This window comes from Nelumbo lutea, chromosome 1, assembly GCF_056320005.1.
Source record: "Nelumbo lutea isolate HS-2025 chromosome 1, American lotus-T2T, whole genome shotgun sequence".
In the NCBI taxonomy this organism is placed as follows: Eukaryota; Viridiplantae; Streptophyta; class Magnoliopsida; order Proteales; family Nelumbonaceae; genus Nelumbo; species Nelumbo lutea.
The window spans coordinates 207,349,875-207,371,112 of record NC_142684.1 but is presented as its reverse complement, the minus strand read 5'-3'; the positions used below and the strand labels follow the sequence as shown (position 1 = coordinate 207,371,112).

General features: G+C 39.7%; 2 protein-coding genes and 1 long non-coding RNA gene across 10 annotated transcripts; 2 read left to right on the top strand and 1 right to left on the bottom strand.

Annotated features, from left to right (window-relative positions):
• The first annotated feature begins 222 nt into the window (after positions 1-222).
• On the top strand, positions 223-13,477 carry LOC148880634 (eukaryotic translation initiation factor 4G-like). Of its 8 annotated transcripts, none has more exons than XM_088962603.1 (11): positions 223-352; positions 850-1,068; positions 1,225-1,352; positions 1,507-1,662; positions 1,913-1,977; positions 2,120-2,176; positions 3,880-5,070; positions 5,162-5,326; positions 5,416-8,678; positions 12,557-12,751; positions 12,855-13,477. In XM_088962603.1, exons 2-11 carry the CDS (start codon positions 890-892, stop codon positions 13,180-13,182), a joined length of 5,727 nt encoding a protein of 1,908 aa, XP_088818729.1. In that variant the 5' UTR covers positions 223-352; positions 850-889; the 3' UTR covers positions 13,183-13,477. The 8 variants fall into 8 exon arrangements, with proteins under 8 accessions (XP_088818729.1, XP_088818734.1, XP_088818733.1 ...); XM_088962608.1 differs by having other exon boundaries at positions 267-630; positions 1,264-1,352; positions 1,516-1,662; XM_088962607.1 differs by lacking the exon at positions 223-352 and adding an exon at positions 356-630 and having other exon boundaries at positions 1,264-1,352.
• Positions 13,478-14,881: 1,404 nt separating this feature from the next.
• Positions 14,882-16,304, top strand: LOC148880633 (uncharacterized). The gene is made up of 2 exons (XR_016104613.1): positions 14,882-15,387; positions 16,085-16,304. It is a non-coding gene; the product is annotated as an uncharacterized LOC148880633 (long non-coding RNA).
• An 811-nt stretch (positions 16,305-17,115) lies between these two features.
• Positions 17,116-20,790, bottom strand: LOC148880632 (metacaspase-1-like). Its single transcript, XM_088962600.1, has 5 exons — positions 20,074-20,790; positions 18,060-18,390; positions 17,824-17,944; positions 17,512-17,715; positions 17,116-17,344 (listed from the first exon to the last, which is right to left on the bottom strand). Exons 1-5 carry the CDS (start codon positions 20,438-20,440, stop codon positions 17,285-17,287), a joined length of 1,083 nt encoding a protein of 360 aa, XP_088818726.1. The 5' UTR covers positions 20,441-20,790; the 3' UTR covers positions 17,116-17,284.
• Positions 20,791-21,238: the final 448 nt, after the last annotated feature.

Sequence of the window (21,238 nt, the reverse complement as noted above, 5' to 3'; positions counted from 1 at the left end):
TTAAGCGGGACCCAGGTTGCATCTGGACTGGTGGCTCCCGACCAAGGCGCTCTCTAGAGAGCAGAGCTAAGTAAACAGGTAATAAAAAAAAGATTTGAGGGTATTTTTAGCATAAAGCCATAAACCACGTGTTATTTCCTCAATCTTCGATTGATAGCGCAAAATTACACGAACGACCTCCGTTATTTCCAACAATTACTGCAGAAAGTCGGTTGAAGCCCAGCCCAACGTCACTCCTCACACAAACAGAACTCCTAGGTAGAGAGGAGAGAGATATCAAACTCCTCCAGAGAGCGAAGAGCGCAACCCTTCGATTTTCTCCCTTAAAAACCTACTTTTGACCGTCTTGCAGGTTGGTTTGTTACTCTCTCTCTCTCTTCCTTGTTTTTTAATCCTTCTCTCTCTATTCTCTCTCTCCTTTTCACTCTTTTCTCTCTCTCCATCCCTTTCTCTCTCTAAAACACATTGATACCAAAAACACCCGAATCGAGTCTTGTTCATTCACTGTGTCTCTATTTCTATTTCTCCTTCACTCTCCCGCAGCGCCATGATTCCCGCCAACCTATTTCATCCGTTTGGCACTTTTTAAAACCCTAATCTTTATTCGTCTTTCCCATTTCATCACTCTAGGTAAGTCGTTCAAGCCCTCCAATGTTAAAATCGAATCGACATTCTCTTATTTTATTTTTCCTCATTTCGTAATCTCGCAATTATCCAACTTTCATGGCAGTTCGAGTGTAATTCTGATTTTTAGGGTTTGCGCGTTGATTTGGCAGTGTTTTGATTGTTTCTGTGGCCTGATCGGTGGATCTGTTTCTGATTTTTCTTTGGTTTTTGTTTTGGGTGCAGATAACAGAAGAAAGAAAAGGAGAAACGAGGGTCTGGATTTATGTCCCTCAATCAATCCAGGTCTGACAGGAGCGAGGCCCAGTTAAGGAAGCCTGGTCGATCCGGAAGCTCCGGTCAGCAGAGGAACTTCTCAAGTGGTGGTGGGAAGGGCGGCGGTGGGACCGCCCCTCCACCCTCTTCTTCGAGTAACTTATCTTCTTCGTTGTCTTCGAATCGAAGGTACTTAACCCTTTTATGTTTTTTTCTTCGTTATTTTCTAGTTATTCTTCGACATCTCTGTGGGTAATGATGATTTCGAGAGAATTGTATCGGAAGGTTAGGGCTTTTTTCCCCTTGTATTATCGGTTGTGTGGTGTTGCCTGTATCCTCTATTAGTTTTAAGAAGTCTAGCAATGGACATGGAGGTCAATCTAGGGTGAGCGCGGGAAGTGCAAATTCAGAATCCAATGCTTCTGCTGACCGTCCAGTGCAAAATGGGGCCTGCGTACAACCCCCATTACATGGTATGTAGTTTTATCTGCGGCTCCCACTGCTGTACTTGTTTTGAGAATATGGAAAGGAGATTCTTTACAAGAAAGAGAGAATTGGTGTTCATCTTTCTTTTCTTTTCTTTTTCAAATTTATGGATTCCGTTTTCTCTTTCCTAATGGGTTATAGGTGTGCAAGATGCACCAGTTTCAAGTGCTCCCTCGAAGTCTACTGACTCGTCTATTTCAAGAAGTACCCGAACTGCACCTGTGCCAAAGGTTCCATCATCTCAAACGGTGGCTTCTGGAGGTTCCGATTCAAATGCACCGAAAACACCTGCCAAAGGTACCTCTTGACTTCCCCTGTCTGTACCTTATCCTTGGATAATAAAAGTTCTTCTCTAGATCGTCCGAAGTCCACCTTTTTTCTGTATGGCTCTGATTGCTTGTGCATCATCATAATTTTCTCGGTCCCCCAGTAGATTTTATTTGTGTTACTGCCGATTCAAATTCCAGTAGTTTCTTGTAGGAGACCAAATTATGATGTTATTTTAAACTCAACACTGGTTGTGTTTTGCATCGGCATTTCCCTGCAGATGTGTCTAGGACATTCCCTCTTCAATTTGGGTCCATAAGTCCTGGTTTTATGAATGGGATGCAGGTAAATTCCCTCTCTTTTGCATTTTATGCAACTTACTAATTCTTTCTTTCCTCTCCAATTTTCTTTTCCATATTGTTTGTTATTTTATCCTCATTCTAATCTTTATAGAGGAAAGAAAAATGACTTCTCTTTGTGCTTGCAGATACCTGCTCGAACAAGCTCAGCTCCCCCAAATTTGGATGAGCAGAAAAGAGACCAGGTTTGTGATGTCTGAAGAGGCCATGTGGTTATAACTTTCATATCAGGGATGCTTTATACCCTGCCCCCCCGCCAAAAAAAAAAGATTTCTATCCAAACCTTAGTGCCCAGAACTGTCCATACATATCCTGGTTCAGTTTTGGTTCACTGATCATACAGACCCGAAACAGGATTGCAAGTGAACTATGATGCAAATATATTAAATGCAATTACATATTTATCAGTCATGATTCAGAGAAAAAGCCACACTTCAGATCTATTATGCACTTAATATTCTATCCACTTTTGCGTTCACACTCCCTATTGAATTTCACTTATTCACCAAACAACCGATCTACTAAATACTCTCCCTCTTCTTTCTCTTTACATCATGCCAATATCTCACCCTTCTTTCTCCTCCGCCCACTCCTACCACATATCAACCACAAATGCACTGCTTAAAAACATTTGTCATTGTCTCATCATACACCAAAATAGTTGATGGTACAACTACTTGCTTAACTAAACATTGTCCCAATCATGTGGGGTAGGCTAACATGAAACTTGTTTCATTCATTGCTATATTCATTATTAAACTATGAGCCCTCGAATCATTTTTCACTACTTTAACCCATCCCCTTTTGTCATGGCCTCCTTTCTTAAGGACGCTTCAACTTGCAATCTTTAACATGCAATGTATCACCCCTTCTGTGGTTTGGAGTATCAAAGATCAAATTGGTGATATAACTTATAATCGTTGAAGTTTGAACATGGTCATATTCAGTAACTCCTAGTATTTCCTATATTGGCAAGGTCAAAAACTGATACGCGTATCATATGATACAGACATACAGTACAACAATGTTGCTAGATGTATTCATGTAGATGTATGATACAGACATCCTAGTACATATCATATGATACAGACATACGCGTAGTCTGTATGATACAGACAACCATGTGCAGAATTCATGTAGATGTATGATACAGACATACGCGTATCATATCATATGATACAGACATACTGATACACGTATCATATTCATGTAGATGTATTCTGCACATGGCCAAATCATCCTAGTCTACTTTTCCTTGTTTTATCGCCTACCGGGGATACTCTTAGGTTCCTAGAAAGGTGTTCATTTCTGATCTATCTTTTTTGGTTTTCCCACTCATCCATCTCAATGTTTGCTTTTTTGCTCCACTTGTATGGCTATTATCATAATACATATGCAAAATAGACTCCAATGATTTGATCCAACTCCTGGTTCTTGTCATCAAGGTCCAAATAGATGATCATTTTTCTTTTGGTTCAATGGTAAATGATATGCCTGGAATTTACTGCATGGTGAGGAATTGTGGGTGGTAAACTATTGTAATTATGAAAAATTATTAAAAAAAAAACTGTTGTAATTATGAATGTGAATATTGGGGGTGAAGGGACTCAAGTACTTTGCTAAAATCTCTGCAACATCTCTGCAAGTGTCTTACCATGTATATGAGAATAAATACCTTGTGAAAGAAACAGCTATGTGAAAGTTGGGTGTAATTTATGCTCTTTGAGGTGGAAGCAACCAACAAATGGTTTTTATTTGTTTTTTACATTATAAGGCCCTAATAACTTGGTCATATTTGGAAAATCAAGTATAGCATTCCTGAAGCCATTATGTGAATCAAGAGATGCTAGCCATTGTTTGTCTGAGACTATAGTTCTTTAAAATGCAGGCACGGCATGATTCTTTTAGAGCTGCCCCTACGATGCCAATTCCTTCTATTCCTAAGCAGCAAGCGAGGAAGGACGTGGGTAGCGCTGGCCAGTCAAAAGCTGGGGAGTCCCATCCCTCTTCCCAGATCAAAAGGGAAATGCATGCTCAGGTTCCATCTGCACCTGCTACCGTGGCAACACAGAAATCTTCTATTCTTCCCATGACTGGAATGTCTATGCCAATGCCATTTCAACAGCAACAAGTTCCTATACAATTTGGTGGACCCAATCAACAAATTCAGTCACAGGGTTTGTCCACTACTTCGTTGCAAATGCCAATGACCTTACCAGTTGGAAATGTCTCTCAAGTGCAACAACAGGTGTTTGTTCCAAGTCTTCAATCTCATCCATTGCAGCCTCAAGGGATAATGCATCAAGGCCAGAGCCTTGCTTTCACTCCTCCGATGGGTCATCAGCTAGCTCCTCCGTTGAGCAGTATGGGAATTGCGATTACCCCTCAATTCACACAACAGCAAGCTGGAAAATTTGGTAGTACTCGTAAAGCTGTTAAGATTACTAATCCTGTAACTCATGAAGAGTTGAGGCTTGATAAAAGGACAGATTCTTATTTAGATGGTGGGTCATCAGGCTCAAGGTCTCATCCTAATGTTACACCTCAATCCCAGCCCATTCCGTCTTTTAATCCTCCTCATCAAATAAACTACTATTCTGCAATTCCACCTAATTCTTACAATCCCATCTTCTTCCCTACTCAAACATCTCTTCCTCTATCAACTAGTCAGATGACTTCTGGTTCTCCAGGAACGAGATATAACTATACAGTTGGTCAGGGTCCACAAACTGTTTCATTTATGAACACTTCTGGTCTTAATTCTACTAAGATTTCCCCCCCGATGCAGAACACTACTGAACCAACAAAGTTGGAATATGCTCATGATACTGTTATATTAACATCGTCTGCTCCATCAGCTCCAGTTCCAGTGACAGTAAAGCCATCTTCTGGTCCACTTGGGGAAAAGGTTGGATCATCTTCAACTGTAGTTGGCAAAAGTGAAACACCAAAAATTTCCATTACTTCACCTGTTGTAGGAAAATCTGAATCATCAAAACCTTCGAGACTACCAATAGGAGTTAGGTCAGTTCATCCAGAAAGGGACTTAGATGGTAGTTTGGAGAACTCCATTCAGCAGGCAAAATCTCTTTCTGAAACATCATGTTCTATTCCATTATATGTAGCAGGTAAACAGTCTTACTAATTCACTTGGTTCTGTTTCTGTGCAGAAACCACTTTCTTCTGCTACTGCTGCCTCTCCTGAGGAATCCTTGTCCACTATGACCAATACTGAAGGCAAAGGAAAAGAGACCATTAGAAGGTCAGACTCTATCAAGGACCATCAAAAGAGACAGAGCAAGAAAGACGTGCGACATTCTCAACCCCAAAATCAGGTTTCATACTGTAATGTTCTTTGTGGTTTTTGTAGTTCTTCCTTTTTCTTTGTTGGTTTTGCTTTATTTACTTTTAGATGCTGGCTTAGGTGCAGGCAGATGCCTCTGATTTTGCTAGTATCTCAGAGTCCTCTTCATCAAGGGTTTCTGGGGAAGTTTCCCAACACCGTAAGGATATTCAATCTCCTCCTTCAGAAGTTGGTGGATCATATTTGAGTTCATCTTCTTTGCCATTAGATGACCGTAGTATTTTGAGGGATGGAGTTTCTGAAACTGTAGGAGGTAAAGTAGAAACTCAAACTTTATCAGAATCTTCTGGAGAATTATTAGACACAGTACGGGAACAGGTGCCTGATAGTTATGCAGGGAATGTTGATGCTTCTGAATCAGTGATAAGTAGTGTTCGAATTGGTGAGGGATCATCCTATGAACCATTGGACACATCTGGTGTTGGCACTGAATTACCTGAAGTGACCAAACAAGGTAACAACAATTTTGAAAATCACGCAGGATATAGTTCTTCAGAATCCCTGGAAACAACTAAACAAACTGAGCAGAAGGGTTCCAGTTTGAAAGAAACAAATCTTGGTACTGAAATTGGGTCTAATACTGGGCAGGAGTTAAAGGAAGACTCTTCAAAGTGTGTTTTGGAATCTGGTAGAACAACTGATAATTTAGTACAAACTTCAGTAACAACGTCTGATTCCATCAATGTTGAAACAACAACTTCTAGTGTTGCCTCATCAACAGTTTCTCGTGAAGATAGCTTTTCAACTTTGGATTCCTCTTCAACTAGAGGTGAACGTGTCAATCGTCAAGGTGATTCTGCAACAGATTCTGGTACATTCCACCTGGAGCAAGCTCCTATTCCAACTCAAGTTTCCTCTGAAGTGACTGCAAAACTTGAACGAAAGGGTATTGAGAATACAAATGGTGGCCCAGTTTATGCTGTAGTTTCAGTCTCCAAGGATAAACCTGTTATAGAATTGAATAGGGTCAAGAGTATTACTAAGGGGAAGAAAAAGAGAAGAGAGATTCTTAAGATAGCAGATGCTGCTGGGACAACTTCTGATCTCTACATGGCATATAAGGGTCCAGAAGAAAAGCAAGAAACTTCTGTTTCTTCAGAGACTGCAGAGAGTACTCCCAGTGTTTATTTGAAGCAGGCACATGCAGGAGATGGCACTGAGAAGGATGCTATAGCACATGAAGAAGATGGTCAAAGTAAAGCTGAACCAGATGATTGGGAAGATGCAGCGGACGTATCCACACTCAAACTGAAAACCTCAGATTGTGGGAAGCTTGTTTGTGGTGGCTCAATGCATCAAGAGGAAGATGGAAATGATGTTATGGGAAAAAATAAATATTCTAGAGATTTTCTATTGACATTTTCAGAGCAATGTAAAGATCTTCCTGTAGGTTTTGAAATTGGATCTGATGTAGCTGATGCTTTGTTGTGTGTTCCTGTTGGTACAGCTCACATTATTGATCGTGAGTCATATCAGGGTTTTGGGAGAATTATAGATAGGTCTTCTGGAGGACCAAGGCCTGATCGTCGTGGAAGTGTTATGGGAGATGATGACAAATGGAGCAAGTCACCTGGTCCTTTCTCATCAGGAAGAGACATGCGCTTGGATGTTGGTCCTGGAAGTGCTGCTGGAAATTTTCGACCAGGTCAAGGTGGCATTCACGGTGTTTTAAGGAACCCACGTGGCCAACCTTCCCCTCAGTATGTTGGTGGAATTCTCTCTGGTCCAATGCAGTCTTTTGCACCTCAGGGAGGGATGCAACGTAACAGTCCTGATGCTGATAGGTGGCAGCGTGCAACTGGTATTCCAAAGGGTTTGATTCCTTCGCCTCAGACTCCTTTACAGGTAATGCACAAAGCTCACAAGAAGTATGAGGTGGGTAAAGTGTCCGATGAAGAAGACCGCAAGCATAGACGATTAAAAGCTATACTTAACAAGCTAACCCCCCAAAACTTTGAAAAGCTTTTTGAGCAAGTCAAAGAAGTTAATATTGACAATGCAGTCACACTTCGTGGTGTCATCTCACAGATCTTTGATAAGGCCCTCATGGAACCAACTTTCTGTGAAATGTATGCAAACTTCTGTTATCATCTTGCTGGTGAGTTGCCTGATTTCAGCGAGGACAATGAAAAGATCACCTTTAAGAGATTGCTACTTAACAAGTGCCAAGAGGAATTTGAGAGAGGGGAAAGGGAACAGGCAGAAGCTGATAAAGTTGGGGAAGGTAATGCTAAACTATCTGAAGAGGAGAGGGAGGAGAAAAGGATTCAGGCACGAAGACGGATGCTTGGTAATATAAGATTGATTGGAGAGTTGTATAAGAAGAAGATGCTGACTGAGAGAATAATGCATGAGTGCATCAAGAAATTACTTGGTCAACATCAGAATCCTGATGAGGAAGATGTTGAAGCTTTATGCAAACTAATGAGCACAATTGGGGAAATGATAGATCATGCTAAGGCCAAGGAACATATGGATGCATATTTTGACATGATGATACAGCTGTCAAACAACATGAAGCTATCGTCTAGAGTGAGATTCATGTTGAAGGATGCGATTGATCTGAGGAAGAACAAATGGCAACAGAGGAGAAAAGTTGAGGGGCCAAAGAAGATTGAGGAAGTGCACAGGGATGCAGCCCAAGAAAGACATGCACAATCTAGTAGACTTGCTCGTGGTGGTTCAGGAATTAGTTCTTCAGGAAGAAGGGGGCAACCCATGGATTTTGGCCCACGAGGGTCAACCTTGTCTCCAAATGCTCAAATGGGTGGTTTCCGAGCATTGCCATTTCAGAATCGTGGATATGGTGCCCAAGATGTTCGGTTTGAGGATAAGCATCCATATGAAAGCAGGACATTGTCAGTTCCTTTGTCACAAAGGCAGATGGATGATGACTCTATCACTCTTGGTCCCCAAGGTGGTCTTGCAAGGGTTATGTCTATCAGAGGACAGCCACTGATTTCCAGTGTTCCAGTGCCTGATATTCTTCCTAGTTCTGGTGACTCCAGAAGAACGGCAGCTGGTTCAAATGGTTATGGTCCTGTATCTGAGTGGACAAATTATAATTCGAGGGAGGAACTCATGCCAAGATACATTTCAGACAGGTTCATGGGACCACCTGCTTATGACCAAACAAGTTCACAAGAGCGCAATACATATTCAGGGAATCGGGAGTTAAGACCACTGGAGCATTCATTTGATAGATCTGCAGCACCTGCCACACAAATGTCAGCATCTTCTGCTGGCTCGCAAGCTTCAGAAAAATTGTGGCCTGAAGAACGTCTTCGAGACATGTCCATTGCAGCAATTAGAGAGTTTTACAGGTATCCTCATGTCTTGACATCTGTTTTGGATTATCCTGTCATTTATCCTGCTGCCTTGGTTTCATTGCTTCAACCATGTAGACTTTGGTGTTTCTACTGGGTAGGTTCACACTGTATAAATATTAAAAAACTTGTGGGGGTGACTATTAGGAAGGGGTTGCCTCTTTTCAGCCCCAACCTATATAAAAGATGTTTTCGAAACTTTGGGAGGACCATCCCCTATTCACCCCAGCTCTACCCTTTCTTCCCTGCTTGTCACTTGAAGAAGGAATTTTGTTTATATCATTTCCCTGTGATGGGTGCAGCTTTTTTTTTTTTCTTTCTATTATTCTGATTCTTCATTTTGATCCTTTACTAAGCATTGCTTAGAAAAAAGTTATCCTCTTATTCATATTTGCCTCATTTTTCACTAAGTAAGACCATTGGCTGGACTGGGCCGGGCCCGGTCCAGGTATGTAAGATATCTATGTGTGTGTGTGTGTGTATGTGTATATATACATACACATGTAATTTTTGGGTAATATCACATAAAAAATCCTTGGGTTCCCTTTACTCTAAATAGTCAAAAGTACCACAAGAGGAGCAATTTCTTTTCTGAGACCCTGCAACTGTCAGCTCGAGTAAATCTTCCACTGATTCTGGGTTATAGCCAATCACTCCAAGAATGCCTTTCACCCTAGTGTTTTAAAAGCGCAAGGTGCAGGGGTCAATTTGTGCCTGAGGCACAAGGCGAGGCGTACGCCTTTTTAAGCAAGGCATAAAAATTAATAAAAAAGGCTAAAAATAAAAAGCCAAAACAAATTAAAAAAATGCAAAAAAAATTATTAAACATAATATTAATAAAAATATAAACTTTAATTTTAAAATAAATGTTTTAAAAAACCTATTATCTAATATTAAAATACATAAATATAACATGTAAACCATATTCAAATGAGAATTTAAAAATAAAATATAAAATATAAAATCAAGCATATAAAACCCACAATCTCTTTTTTTTCTCGATTGCCCTACTTCAAGTAGCTAATGTGATGTAAAACATATTACATTCCTGACTCTACGAGTTGCCTTTGTACCATGCCTCTCGAGGCAAGCCCAAACAAATTCACGTTAGGTCTTAAATTCTTAGTTCTCACACAAAAAATAATGATTTTATTGCTTGCTCACCGAAGCTTTAAGAACCCCCTATTTGGTAATTCTATTCATTTATTCATCGCAAAAAGTTCAAAGTTTCAAAAGGTGCACGCCTAGACTGAGGCGCAAGGCACACCAAGCGCACACCTAGGTGCACCAGGCATGCGCCTTTTGAAAGGGCTGCGCGTAGGACCTGGGCGAGGCGCCTACCCTAAATGTGCCTCGCTTGTGCGCCTAGATGTACCTTTTAAAACACTAGTTTCACCCACATCCACAAGATGGAAGAGTTTGCAATAGATGAACTAGTGATTTAAAAGGCGCGTCTAAGGCTTGCGTGGCACATTTTAGGGTAGGTGCCTCACCCAGGTCCTAGGCGCAACACTTTCAAAAGGTGCACGCTTAGTGTGCCTAGGCATGCGCCTCAATTTGCTAATGTTCATTCATTCATCTTAATAAAATATCCTTTTAGAAGGCAATTAAAATTATAAACTCATTATTTTTTGTGTCAAAATTAAGAATTTAAGACCCTAACATGGACTTGTTTGGGCTTGCCTCAAGGGGCGTGGCACAAAGGCGTCTCGTAAAATAGGGAATGTAATATGTTTTACATCACATTAGCTACTTGAAGTAATGCAATTGAGGAAAAAAAGAGATTGCGGGTTTTAAATGCTTGAAAATGTTTTATATGTTCGATTTTATTTTTAAATTTTCATTTGAATACGCTCTACATGTTATGTTTATGTATTTTAACTTTAGATAATAGGTTTTTAAAACATTTATTTTAAATTTTAAGTTTAAAATTTTTATTAATATTATGCTTAATATTTTTTGAAATTTGACTTTTTTTTTTTAATTTTTGCACCTTGCTTCAAAAAGGTGCACGTCTCGCCTTGTGCCTTGCCTCGGGCGCAAATTGACCCCTGTGCCTTTTTTGCACCTTGCGCTTTTAAAACACTGAGATGAACAAGTGATTTGCATTCTCTGTGGCCTCAATACACAAAGAATCAGGTGTCCCTTTGCTTCTCCACTCCCCTCCTAATCAGATTTCCTTTAAAGGATATTTTCAGTCATTCAGGAGCCTTCTAAACAAAGGCCTCTGAAGAGCTCTGTCATCGATTCTTTCATAATTATCCTTAACAAGTCCATTGCTGTCCTTGTATATGTTGTATAGCTAAGGAAAATTTCCTTTAATGAACTGTTATCCTTGTTGAATATCAATCCAGAATCTGACCCTATTGCCTTAACCCGATGCTGAACTTAATCCCTTTTGAAAATTCTTTGTTAGCTTTTCCATTACCTTTCCATATAGGTTTCTGTGGTCACATTTATTTTTTCATTTTACAATTTATGATCTACTACTACCCACTCAAGTTATTCAAAAACTTGATGCCCCATCTTATCAAGAACAATAAGATGAAATAGGTCAGAAAGGAAAGCAAGTGGCAAGTTCACCAATAAATATGTGAGCTCACTTGCTGATAACTTGAACCATAGGGGAGGGAGCTCCCCACAGGTCAGCAAGACAGAGATTGACAAGATCCTTTGGAAAGTTATTTCTCATTTAAATGGATGAACTTGGCCTTTATTGTTTAGCAAGTTCGTTTGTCTATTGCCTTAACTGTGGATATGACTGAACTTCGCTGCTAGTCCAGCTTCTTGAACTAGACTCTTGCAGTCTTCAAGTAAAATTTTTAACCTCCAACAAGGTTAACTTTTCTCTTTATTTAATTTCCTTAGAGAGAGAACAGTCAAAGGGGTTCTAACTTGAGTGGATAGTAGATCATAAATTGTAAATAGCACCGCTCTTAGCTTTTATTCTCTGCAGTGTTGCAGATATCATTTGGGCATCTTTCCTCAACCCCCATGCACCCCAGCAAACAGTGAATGCTATAATATTCCATAAAATATTAGGTCTTTTATTTTTTTTCTCACAGGCAAAGAACAGCCAAAAGGATAGATTCTTGTAATGTTGAATGTAGAGGAAAGACGCCAAAATGGTATCTGCAACATTGCAGTGAATAAATCTGCAACATTTCATTTTACAGCTGTCCAAAAATGTTCTATTAACACCACTCTTAGGTAATTCATCTGCTAGTCTGTTTGGGTGTTGCACCTAAGCTACACTGATGGCAATTGCCCTTGCTAAACTTACACACTGCCATGTTGCATTGCTGCTGCCTCTAAACCCATCCCACTACTGTTTTTGAATTGCCTTTCACGACCAAATTTCTGAAATTAGATGCTTTCTCAAGCCTAAAGCCCATGCAAAATAATAGCTTGTAATTCTTTAATAACATTCCAATGACCTACCTGAAAACATAGCTAGTTATAACAGCTACTCATCTTTTCTAAACACCCCTCTATACATAATTGCTCTGGATTCCCTATACTGCATTCAGAACAAGGTGGTTTTCTCCTAATGACATTTCCTTGACCTATTTGTCCTGAACAATTGACTTGCCACTTGTCTTAATGATATTCAGAACCACCTATCCTAATGACAATTGGTTGCCATGGAATTGAGATACCACTTTGTGAAATGGGGGCAGCCATGTCCAAATGACATTCAGAACCACCTATTTTTTGTTCTGCAATGAATATTTTGAAAGGTTTTGCAAGTTTTGTTCAAGTTATACATATACAGAAAGAGAACAGCATGTTGTAGGTATACCCTTTGTGAGTAATAGATTCTTCTATTGCCGTTGCAATTTATATGCTAAAAGTATACTGGTTTTTGTTTTCAGTGCCAAGGATGAGAAAGAGGTGGCTTTATGCATCAAGGACCTGAATGCCCCAAGCTTCTATCCATCAATGATTTCAATCTGGGTTACAGATTCTTTTGAGAGAAAAGATATGGAGAGGGATCTTTTAGCCAAGCTTCTGGTGAACCTCACCAAGCCTCGGGACGGCTTATTGACTCAACTTCAACTAATCAGAGGGTAAAGTCCCATATTTGATAGTGATAAACCAATAATTGGTTAACTTGGCCTCTTAAACTTGAATATCCTCCATCTTATTGGTGTTTGATTTTGTATAAATCAGGTTCGAATCTGTTCTGGCAACGCTGGAGGACTACATTACGGATGCCCCAAAAGCAGCTGAGTTTCTTGGCGGCATCCTTGCCAAAGCGATCTTAGAGAACGTAATTCCGTTGAGAGAGGTTGGACGGGTAATACATGAAGGCGGAGAAGAACCAGGGCGCCTTCTGGAGATTGGTCTTGCGTCAGAGGTTCTTGGCTGCACCCTTGAGATAATGAAAGTAGAGAAAGGAGAGTCGATCTGGAATGAGATCCGATCCAATTTACGGTTAGAGGATTTTCGACCCCCAGATCCAAAAAAATCAAGTAAAAAGTTGGATGCATTTCTTTAGAGGACGGTGACGACGGTACCAACCATTGTAAAAATGGCAAGAAGAAATCCATGTCTAGGCTCTAGGGGCCTTCTGGGTTTTGCTCGGGGGTATATATTTGGATCAATTCTTCGCCATGGCCTATTATTATTATTATTTTTCTTCAATAGCTCTCTTAAATGGCCAAGGTCCAATTGAGCATACAAAATGGTGGCAGGTGGCGTGGCTTTACTTCACACATATAGTTTTTTATCTTTTCTTTTCTTAAACTAACCAATAGATTATAGAATACACTAGCACCTTGACATCTGCTGCATTTTTGCTCCATTTGGGTTTTGAGAGATACGTTGTCTTTCTACAAGACGCCTGCCTATCCAATTTCAACCTACCTACCTGAGAATTCCGATGTAATCTTGGTAGTTTGTCGTTGTCAAGCAACAGAACCCAGGATAGCCAACACCAACGATTACTGATTACTTACCAAGGATCAAACCCGTGTCGAGAGTATTGACATGGAGGGGCCCCATCTCAGTCTGTTAAAGCAACAATAAACAAATAAATAGTGTTCATTTTTTTTCAAACATCAGCATTCATCGATGATAAAAAATATTTACATGATTTTTAGCAGTAGAGTTATACGTGATAGTGACTGGGCCAGCTTGTTTCACTGCCTATTAATGAGTAACTTTGTTGATGCCCATGGTCACTGTATCGGATCGAATGCAATTAAAACATAAAAAAAAAGGATTTTTGGACTGCAATCCCCCGAAGAAATTCTTCTCCTATAAACCACATCCTAAAATTTTGTTTTATACAATTGGATTGTTCCATTGCGACTTGGTGATTGGGGTTCAAGTCTTGGAAACAGCCCTTCTATATTTACAGGGGTAAGGTTGCTTTTATCTGTCTTTCCTTAGGCCCCACATTGGCAGGAGCCCAGTGTAGGGGTGTCAATGGACCGGTTTTGGGTTGGACACCGTCTGAATCGGAAGTGATATGGACGGACTAGATGGTTTTAAAAATGATATGGACGCGGAACGGTCTGAATATGAATAGTCTATATATAATACGGACCGAATATAGACAAAACCTTTGAATCAAATGGTCCGTTCATTTGTTTGAAGTTCTCTCCCAAATTTTCTTCGAAGATCTAGCGCTCTACGCCAGTACACCTCCACCGCTCCCTCCGGCAATCGAACGAAGAAGAAGGTTTCTCTTCGGCAGTGGTATTCCTCGAACTCTGACAGTACTTCTAGCGGTGGTTTCTCTCCGATGGTGGTGTTTCCCTCCGGCGATGATATTCCTTGAACTCCGACAGTACTTCTGGCGGTGGTTTCTCTCCGGTGGTCAGTTTACGTCTAGAGTCTAAACTTTAACCAGATTCCATATGTATTTGGTTATTGCTCAAGGTGCTGTAAAAGAAATTTGCTACTAGGTCAGAAATCCACCAAACTTATCAAAGAAAGTTTCTTACATATATTGGAAGAAAACCAACTTCAAACAATTTTTGTTATCAAAAAATGAAACAAAAGCTAGAATGCAGTAATAAATCAAAACAAAACATGAGGGTTTATGTTTTTCAACCTCAGAGTTGTAGATTATTTTATTGGGATATCTGATGAAATCTGTATTCACTCAATGGAATCAATAAATATTTCAGCTGTAGGTATGGAATCGAAATGATGCTAAGGGAACCTTTGTAGATGGAAATCATACTCTGTATATTGCTGCTCCACACAGAAGGAGAATGACTTCTCAGCTAGATCCACCACCTTTGCACTGGCAAAAGCTGTGACAACAACATTTCCTGTGAACCCATGTGGTAAAGGGGGAGATATCTTGGACCTTATGTCCACTACAAACAGAATGGTCGAAGTCTCATCTGGGTCATCAAACACTGCTTTGGATCTTGCTCTCCATAGGTGAGCTACAATGGACTCAAAGTTTGAACACTTGGCCATGGCCTTGCCTTTGAGGATGCTGAGCATGCTAGAGGTAAAACAGAGGAGCTTGCAACTGTACTTGCTGGAGAACTGTAACAGTCGGGTGCGTTGGTTGGGCGAGGAGAATGAGGAAGTTACTGAAGCTATCTCTAACTTCTCTGTGTACTCAGTATGTGGGTATTTGATCTGAGGTGGATTTCTTGTTTTCAGGCATGTCCTGTCATTGTAGATGGCTTGGGTATTCAGGCCTTCCCCGCTGCAAATGGATGCTTTTGCCTTTGTGGTGATATCTTTCACTCAAAACTGATGGACTTGTGAATGGCCAGATTAATTGTCTTAAAACTGTTTAGTAACTGTACATATGCATTGACAACATTTTGTTTATTTTCTGAGAAATTAGGAAAAATCTATTCTTTATTGAGTATTATTTTCTAAGGAAAACATTTTGTTTTTCTTCATTATTTTAGTTGCAACCAAAATATTTTCTAAGGAAAACATTTAATTTGGACCAGATTGGGTCCAATCCGATCCATTTGCATTTCAAGTGGACTGGACTGGATTCGGTTTGTATGAGATATGGACCGGATTTGGTCCAATCCATTTGTAAATGGACCTGGACCAGATTGGACCAAATCCAGTCCAATTGACACCCCTAGCCCCGTGCACTGGGTTACCCTTTGTATTATAATATACTAAACATGTGTTAAATTATGCTTCATTGTGACCTTGTTGATCAGGATTCAAATCCTGGAAATAGAAACAGCAGGGGTAAGGTTGCATACATTTGTCCCTCCCTAGACCCCGTATTGGTGGATGCACTAGGCTGCTCTATATATCTATTATTGTTTTTTTTTTTTTTTGACGCCTTGTATTATATATATATGTTTATATTATATGCAATTACATAAAACTTATAACATGTGTTGAGTTAAAAGTAATTATTTTTAAACTTCCTTTTTTTTTTTTTTTTTGCATTTCAGGCATAACAAGGAAGATGCTAATCAAATCCAAATCTGATTCGAGTATGTCATCAAATTTTGGATCGTAGGAGATTTGCTAATCGGATTGAACGTGGACGGATTGAATGTGGATGTATTTGTATCCGGTCTGATTACAGCTTTGGTGTTGTAGTTCAAACACTCCCTTAATCTAGTGTTAATTGAAGGTCAATTCTGAATGGATTGTGTTGGATAGCTGACCCGTTTGGTTCCTCTTTAATTTGAAACTAGTTAGTTAGATAGATAGCCACGTCTTTGAAAATACAGATAGATAGATAAGCACTAGTAGAACTTGTGCATGTGCACGAATGCACAAGTAAATATAAAGAAATATATAAGAGCAGGCTTCCGGGGAGAGAGAAAGTAGGAGACACAGGAGACAGAAGATTAAGGAAAAAATGGTTTTTGGAGTGGAAGAGAGCTGGTACGAATTCTATGAATTGGAAGCAAGTTAGGAGAGATGACCATAGTGACTAGTGACTGGTCATTTGTCAAGGAAAGAAAAGATAAAAAGAGAAAATTGAAAATACGGAGAGGGAAGGAAAACACGCACAATCTACATGTGAGCTAAATTTTACAATTGTTTTAGAAAAAATATTAAAAACCACAGTAAGAGCAGGGTAATGTCTCCATGAGGCTGAACTGTTTTGCTGCTGGGTTCTGAACTGTCCGGTGATCAACAGGTCAATGGTTCAACTGCCCGGTTTGGATGGTTTTTTACCAGATTAACGGTTTTTACCAGACTCAGGGTTTTAGAAAAGGTTCAAATGGTTCATTTGTCTGGATCAACAGTGGTTTGAAAACATTAGTACGGATATATCATATTATTTGACAAGGTTATTTTTTAAGTGAGCCAATACATTAACTTGTTGAGAACCAACTCATAAACATAATATCTAGTTGTTAGGGATCTGACATGGACCAGTTTTTTCATTCCATTTTGCACTAGAAATGACCAGTCATTGAGGAAAAAATTCCACAATACAAGGCATGTTTAATGTAATGATTGAGGGTTGAGTAGAAAGTTGAATTATAGTGGGAAAAGTCCTCTTCTTTGTATAGATGTGACAGTCTGAAAGAAAAAAGAGGGATCTTCCAATATTTAGACATTACAAGTTTCACAGAACAATGTAATACAATTTGGAATCAGAACTCTGTAGGTCATGAGAGAGAGAGTATGGGTCATAAGGAGAAAGGTTTGTTATACACATCAAATTGATTGCTGGCTGTTAACTGCGGCTCCTGTAACAAATGAAAAACAAAAGGCCTATAAATCAATTTGTAACAAGAAAGATCACCCCATTGTGCAACTGTTTGTGTGTGAAGCAAGCTCATGTTCACATGATGCCTAATTCTAGGTCAGTATCAATGTGGTAATTAACAAGATTTTTGGTGGTGGGAACTGATACCTGTCTCACCCTGCCATTGAGACTGCTTCCTGTGAGAAAATTCGAGAGAAATGTTATTCGACCACCACCACCATCCTTACCCATATCATCAATAGTACTCCTAATTGAATTTAGTATGCTCCCATATGTATTACGGTGTCCGCGCTCAATTGCTTGAATGAAACCATAAGTCATGGCACCCGTATAAGTAGTTTTTGATAGAACCTGTTCATTTGAAACATTAGCTTTAATTGATTGCTTGGTCAATTAGATAACAATGGAACTGGGAGTAAAATAGGGGGGAAATGCCTAATCGGAGATTGTTCCATTTACCATAGTGTCAATAGATTTTTGGTAATCATCACAAGAACTAAAGCAGATTGCTTCTCCACCATTTGTACCTTTCCACACTCCTGATGGAGGATTATGATCTTCCCACCTATACCTCCCACTCCTGCACTAATAAAGGAAATATAATTAGTAAGTAGGATTGAGTGAACATTGGAATGTGGCGTCCATGTTTACAAACCCAGCCATCAACCAAAACTAGTAAGCAAAGAAATACTGACTTGTCCATTCTGCAGAAATATGGCAAATCTAGTGCAGTTCCACTATGGCAAGCATCTATTATTGCATGCAGCTTCACCCCATGAAGAAGCGGTCTGACAATCAATGCATTTAGTTCATCATCAACAATCATTCCTTCACTAAAATAATCTAGAGGACAAAGGCATTCATCATAGCCATCAACTTCGTCTCCATTATTGTTCACCAGCTGTAAGCCATGGCCAGAAAAATGGAATACCAGAGAATCTCCGGGTTGACAATCTTGTACTAGCCAATGCAATGCCATCATCATGTTTCGTTTGGTTGGAATTTTGTATGACTCAGTTGCATCTTCTGCAGGTCAGATTCCAGAAAATTGTTAAGGTTGTGAGTAGGAAGCATATAAGAAGATCCATACACCAATAGGAAATTTAGCACAATTTCATTCTTCATAAGCAAAATAAACTTAAAAAGGAAGTAATGCAACAAGGAAGATCATCTTACCCTCTAATCATCCTTGAGAGAAAATTCCTAGAAGGGAAAACAGATTGTCACAAAGAAAAAACAGTTATGTAAATGAAGATAATAAAATTTTCTCTGTGTATGTGTTTGTATGTATGTATTCTTCATATTTACAAAAAAAAAAAAAAAAACACTAGAAAAAGGTTGGGTTGATTAATTAGTATTATACAAATTAACCTCCATGAAGGGAAATCAGCAGAGTGATCTCTATGCTAGGGAGTCTAATCAAGACAATATACCAAGCATGCATTGATATTATGCCATGATTTTCCCACTTATCAGTATGTGATAACTCCCAAGAGAATGCAGCACTGTAGATATGGAAGCCCAAAAGAATAGTTTCACCTCTTGAAATGTAGGGTACCAACCATGGAGGAGTCTCTGAAATAGATTGCGGTAAGAAAAAAAATGGACAACTCTTTTGAGTGAAAATAGGGCAAGTTATATTAATCACCGGAGATGTGCCGGTTCATGGATTTTGAAGTTGAAGCCAAAATTTAATTGATCTACCATTTTATAACTTGGCTCAGAGAAGGTTTGAAAGAAACAGATAAACTGGTAGAATTAGAGCCTAAACAAAACAAAACACAAATTTCCAATATACGACATTTTATCATGATCACAAAAGAACACTATCCTGGTATAAAGGTAGAGGCATTTCTCCAACCTAACAGAGGCAGAACTTCGTACAAGACACTTAAATTTGAATTGATCCCATATATGGTGCATTTCTCAATAATAAAGAGTTCATTATTTAATCAGGGAGGACAAGTATGATAGCTTAATCTAGTTTGTCATCTACATTGTTTTCACTTTTGAAGCAGTTTTGGGCTTCCATCATCTCTTTATCTGGTAACACATGGTTCCTTGGTTACAAGTCATAGTCTACATTTGAATCCAACATTTGTATTCTCAATCATCAATATGAAATTCAACCATAAGAATTTTGATTTAATTATATTTAAAAATGACAGGTTCAATCCTTATGTGTAGGGGATGGTACCCTTGATTATTTCTATTAATATATTACACAACACACACACACACACACACACATATATATATATATATATATATATATATATATTTATCAATGACAAATCCAACCCTTGAATACAGGGGATGGTATCCTTTATTTTTTCTTTTAATATATATACTCACTACTTTTAAATGAAAGAAGAGTTAAATCAAATGCCTGTTAATTGAGACATTGTCCTAACCAGCTAAAGAATGTGGCTCCAGATTAACTGTGTTTGAAGCACAGCTAAGTAGGAAGCTTGGGGTCTTGGACAACCTTGTGGATGCTAATGCGAGAAATGGCATAACTTCAATTAGAAACTCTCTTAGGGAGTAGGTTAATGAGAGCACAAGATGCCTTTGTAACTGAATACCAAAATAAAAAATGAAAAAAGAAAAGAGATCACAAAGAGCAGACCAGTGATATGAACTGCATTGCAGCAGTAGATATATCATATATGGACTAGAAACAAGAATCAACTCAATTTTGAGTCTTGCCTGTGAGCATGAGGATGGAGGATTCCGGGAAGTCGAATTCTTTCATGAGGAGGTGGCGCATGCATTGGGCGTCGTTGATGAGGCCAAGAAGCTGTTGCTGGGTGTTGCGATACGAAATGCCACATACGACCGCTTTCTTGGGGATGTGGAGAGACGGAGGAGGAAGGGGCGGAGGGACGCCGCCGTAGGGTGGAGGAGGCGGGTAAGGGGGGATGTAATGGTAATTATGGTAATGCGGAGGAGAAAGGCAAAAGGGGTGGAGGGTGCTGGTGATGGCTCCGCATATGGTGCATTGAATCATGTTGGCGACCGGCGGGAGCTGCAGTGCCGCCCGGCAGTTGGAACACTGGACGAGCATAACATACATCGTATAAGAAATTCAGAGAGTGAACAGTGGCGAGTTTGGAAACAAAGCTTTGATAAACCAGGGAGAAAAGCACAGAAACAGACGCAAAGAAAAGGAAGAACAAGGCTGAAATCCTGTTCTCTGCTGAATGTTCTGAGATGTGTTTTTTGGTTGTAGAACAGTACTAGAAGCAGAGTAAACGCGTGAACTGATGCGTGATTGTTATTGACTTCGGCACTGAGTCGTCGGGGAGGGAAGTTTCCGGGAGATAGAAGTTACGACCGTTTCTTTTTTTCGTTTTGGGTAGTTAACAAACACTTAACAGGGTTACAGGGGACTCACTTGAGTAAAAAAATTTACAGGACACAGAGAAGTTTTCTTTCTGGCTAGTTATCATAGAGAAACATAACAGGGGGGATCCACAGTAATTCCCAGTTGATCAATCTCTGACTCCGTACGTCGCCGCTGGCTCGTTCCAGCCCAATAGTAAACTCCCCGCGCGAGACGGCGAGAATCGAGACTATGGCCTATGGGTGCAAACCGGGCAGGCTGGGTCGGGTTTAGGTAAACCCAGGCCCAACCCCAACCCCAACCCAAGAGGCTAAAGCCTGGGCTTGGCCTAGGCATGAGGTTAAGGCTTAAGTTAACTATCCAATGCAAGCCCGGTCTGTGTTAAAATTTGATGCACTCGGATTGGGATTGGAACTGAGTCGGGTTCGGATTGGTCTATCATTTTACACTAAAAGTTGATATATATACATAATTGTGCTGACCTTGGGTTGGGCTAAAACTATCTAAAGACTAGGCCTGAGTTTAATC

Coding starts and splice junctions, on each gene's coding strand:
- LOC148880634 (XM_088962603.1), top strand. CDS start 890: ATGTCCCTCAATCAATCCAGGTCTGACAGGAGCGAGGCCCAGTTAAGG. Junction 1,069..1,224: donor TCGTTGTCTTCGAATCGAAG/GTACTTAACCCT, acceptor ATCCTCTATTAG/TTTTAAGAAGTCTAGCAATG. Junction 8,679..12,556: donor GCAATTAGAGAGTTTTACAG/GTATCCTCATGT, acceptor TTTTGTTTTCAG/TGCCAAGGATGAGAAAGAGG.
- LOC148880632 (XM_088962600.1), bottom strand. CDS start 20,440: ATGTATGTTATGCTCGTCCAGTGTTCCAACTGCCGGGCGGCACTGCAG. Junction 18,391..20,073: donor CTCCATCCTCATGCTCACAG/GCAAGACTCAAA, acceptor TCTGACCTGCAG/AAGATGCAACTGAGTCATAC. Junction 17,345..17,511: donor TCAATGGCAGGGTGAGACAG/GTATCAGTTCCC, acceptor CATTTGTTACAG/GAGCCGCAGTTAACAGCCAG.